We start from the raw sequence: 4,215 nt of genomic DNA, 5'->3' as shown, positions 1-4,215 counted from the left end.
CCTACATGACGCACATTCATTTGAATATGCAACAGTCTTTGTTGACATTGATTATTCAAATCCTGTCTGATGTTCATTTAAATAAAGAATTCAAATGAAGTATAGCCAAGGCTTCTTGTATTGATTAGACTTCTCAATTTCAATGTGATGTCTATGACTCTTGTAATTTTAGTGTGTTGGGTTCTTTTTTTTGTTTTTTATGATACTTTTAACTTATGCAAAGCATCTTTGGGTACCTTGAAAAGTGCTAAATAAATAAAATGTGTTATTATAATCATTATCATTAATAAGTAAAGATTAATGATGATGTTTTTAATTATATTTTTTCAGGACAGTCAAGATGACTGACATGTTTTTTCTGTTTCTTTTCATTCTAAAACACTTTGTAGTCTCTGGTTTTGATAAGTGATACATAAATAAATAACATTATTATTGCAATAAAAAAAAATCTTAATGGTGATCATGGGACAGATTGTTCCCAAATTTAACACATTTCAAGACAGGACAAAAGTCTGGTTTCAGATTGTTCAGGTATGAAAATATCTACGAAAATAAGTGACACACTCAGACAGACAGGTGTTCTAGTATCAGTGATATTTTTGATTTGAATAAGCACCAGTTTTAAGTTACAGCTCATTTAAATCCTTTCAAACATCCACTTTAATGGACAGATGTGAGGGATAGTTGAGAGTCTGTACATTTCTAAACAGTGGAATTCAATGTAGAAATGACTCAAATGAAACGTGGTTGATTTTCCCACAGTGTATATATTTCATGAAGACTGTCTGCAGTGGTGAAACTTCCAAAATGTCAATTTTTGAGGAAAACTGCCCTGTATTAAACTTGGTGACAATAAAACTTTAATTGTGTACTGTGTTTTCCTTGTGCTTGCCCTTTGTTAGCAGAGAGATTAAATATATTAAAGTATAAACATAACATTAATGTCATTTATGTTCACTAATCAATCAATTATCCAGTATAATAATATATAAAATGTCTAAAAAATGGACAAAGTGGAAAATTGTCAGAATAATGACCCTTAGATGTGTTTGTGTGTATGTGTTTGTATGTGTAGTCTATGTGTATATTAATCACACGTTTGCAATGTCTGCACATATGACTAATACATTTTTGATTACAGTGATGCGTCCTTATTGAGGCCCCAATAGTTCCTGTTTTGAAACCTGTCAGTGCCAAATTTAAAGGAGAAAAATGATATAAAATGAAAAGCAATGCAAAGTGAAAAGAGCGCTGTTTACTGGTTATATAACATGCAAAAACAGAAATCATCAATCAAAAACATCCCCACAAATCATTCAAAAGACACGCACATACTCATCCACCAGGATTTACATAGAGCGATGTGTTTGACACGCCAGTTCACACTCCAGACACACAGTGGACAGAAGATCAGAGAGGTCAGAAATAATCACCATTGATAAGGTGAGTCTATTTTAATGATAGATTTAATATTTTTAGTGACTAAACACTCTTCTTATGACAGTGAACTTTATTCTATCTGTTTTTCAGTTGTTTTATTGTTTGAAATACTGTTTGAAAGACTTATATCCTTGAAAAATTTTGGAAGTTAAAAAGGCTTTTGAAAGTAATTTCATGTGTAAAGGCAAAACAGTTGTCTAAGGGGACTCCCAAATGATTTCAGATAAAAAAATATAGTGTTTGTATAGTATTTTTCAGGTTTTGTATGTGTTTTTATTTCTCATATTCTGTACTGTGTGTCTCTTTACTGGAGAAATGTTATCATCTCATGCTTTCATGTTTTCTATAATTTTCTGCGTAATTTGCAGATATTTAAAAGATAATTTTATGACATTTTACAGACAGGGTGCATTAAGCTTCAAAGACATTAAGCTTTTACAAACAATTTGATACAAATTATAGTAAAAGCACTGGAAAAAGTGTTATGTAGATTAGTTAGTAAGTGCCCAATCAAGGTTCTTAATGATTAGACACATTGTTTAATAATAATTATTTAACTGATAGAAAATATTCAGTTTTCAGTGTGTAGTTTTGCGTGTCAAACTACATACAAGCATTTTAGGTTGTTTCTTATGAAACTCCATATTAAGCACATTTTCTATATACTACCAAATTACATAACCATCTCAAAGAAATGTCCAAAGAATTAAAAGTTACTGCAGCTACTTTTAGGAAATTATTGAAAAAAACTTGATTTGTTAGTATATCGTTTGACACACAAAACAACAAACTGTAATAAACCACACACTGTAAAATCCATGAAACTGGAGGATGTGAGGGTTTTCTGTCAGTTGGAGTAAAAAGTTCAAAGTAAATTAGAATGTTTGCAAATTAACAACTACGTATGTACCCAAATTTATTACAACTAAACCAACTTAACACTTTATTCTGTTTTTCCGAATAATTCTTACTAAAGTGCACCACCTTCTCTGTAAAATATCCTAAAAGTTAACTGTTGAATACCTGCAAATTACTCTCAAAATTTCCATGAAATTTATATAGAATTAAAGGACCTGTAGGATAAAGCATCTTTGTGCCCCTTTTAGTGAAATTTACTGTTGGAGGATTGTGTATATCAATAGTACACATGAAATCTCAGTTTTCTTCGTCAGCATAGTAACTTTATTTTGTCACTTTTTTCAGTATGAACACACTACAGACTCAAAACCAGTGTAGAATTAGTTTGTAGTATGGATTTGGGACATGGCTTTAGCAATTCTTAGTCACAATAAGCCACTATTTCTTCTTGTCATATTTATTTACTTTTGATTTTGTTATCTTTCTCTCTTTTTCACTCTATCCCTTCCCCTTGGCCGTAGTCATGTCAGTCAACTCGTCTAATTCCTCTCTTCATCCCCATCCTCATCCTTCATCCCTCAGCCTCTTTAATATACTGCTCAAGTGTTACAGGTCCACAGCTGGCTCTTTCACCATCACTGCCTTCACCATCACCAGCATCCTCTTCATCCTCCCTCTCTGCATCCTCGTCCTCTACCTGGGTCACCAGCGATGGAGGCAACAGCACTCTGGCGCAGTGATTAGCCACTCAGACCTCTTCACCTACCACATGGTCATCACCGAGCTGATGAATATCTTAGGGTTCACCCTGACCTGTTGCGGTGTCCTCACAGATATCCCAGAAATGATGATGCCAGGTCTCTACCTTTCCTACATCAACATATCCGCACAGATGTTCTTTCACATCCTGACCTGCGTTGAACGTTACCTGGCTGTCGTTCATCCCGTCACTTACCTGGGCCTGAGGAAGGCACGTGGGATCAGAATTAGAAATATCACCATTGGCTGTGTTTGGCTGCTGTGCTTTGCAGCAACAGGTTTGATGTTCATAGAAGACACAATGTACAACACCATCATCGCTTTTTGTATCGCAGCCCTCAGTTTAATTATCATCTGTTTTTGCAGCCTTTCGGTTCTCTGTGTTCTAAGTCATCCAGGGCCAGGAGAAGGGGGTGGGTCCAGACAGCAGGTTCACCAGTCAAAGCTAAGGGCTTTCTATACCATCATGGCCATACTGGGAGTGCTGCTGTTGAGGTTTGGCCACAGTATACTCGCCACTGTCCTGTTTACCTCACTGGAGGAGACTGGGATGTGTGCTATATGGTTTTCTACACCCTGGTTCTCTCTACCCAGCAGTCTGGTGTTACCTGTGCTGTTTCTACACAGAGCAGGAAAACTACCATGTTGTAAGAACACTGAATCAGGACAAGGATCACAATAGATTAAATTATCTTAAAAGATCAGAGAACAGTTGGTTATTGGGAGCCAATAATCTAACCCCTTAAAGTTGTTTTTTGTGGCACTGAAAGTTCAGCTAGTGTCAAGTAAAAGAAAAGTGTTTTATGATTTATGAGAGCTTTTAATTTGCATTTGTGATGAGAAATTTTCAAAACAGGTGGGAATGCTAGGTCAAGTCAAAATGCACCATATTTGGAAACAGAAAATTACCATTAATGTGCGAGTCCAGAAAAATAGACTACATTGCATCAGACCTTTTTCTTGTGATTTGGACATGTCACATTAGGAAAAGTAAAGCTCACGTAAGGAAATGAATTATGTCTGAATTCCATTTAGCTGCTTTAGTTTCAGGATCCTGGGTTTGTATTAGCCCACTAGCACACTGTCAGGGAGATACTGTCATAAGAAAACGACAGAATCAGTCATTATAGCAAGTGCCCTAAAACAGCAAATATTCAA

At 35.3% G+C, this 4,215-nt stretch overlaps 1 protein-coding gene across 1 annotated transcript; it reads left to right on the top strand.

Moving 5' to 3' along the window:
• The first annotated feature begins 1,100 nt into the window (after positions 1-1,100).
• LOC121889385 lies at positions 1,101-3,991 on the top strand. Its single transcript, XM_042401296.1, has 2 exons — positions 1,101-1,443; positions 2,820-3,991. The coding sequence occupies exon 2, from the start codon at positions 2,822-2,824 to the stop codon at positions 3,737-3,739; it is 918 nt and encodes a 305-aa protein (XP_042257230.1). The 5' UTR covers positions 1,101-1,443; positions 2,820-2,821; the 3' UTR covers positions 3,740-3,991.
• Positions 3,992-4,215: the final 224 nt, after the last annotated feature.

Source organism: Thunnus maccoyii, chromosome 22, assembly GCF_910596095.1.
Source record: "Thunnus maccoyii chromosome 22, fThuMac1.1, whole genome shotgun sequence".
Lineage (NCBI taxonomy): Eukaryota > Metazoa > Chordata > Actinopteri > Scombriformes > Scombridae > Thunnus > Thunnus maccoyii.
Note: the sequence above shows the minus strand (reverse complement) of the source record. Positions and strands in the feature narration are given on the sequence as shown.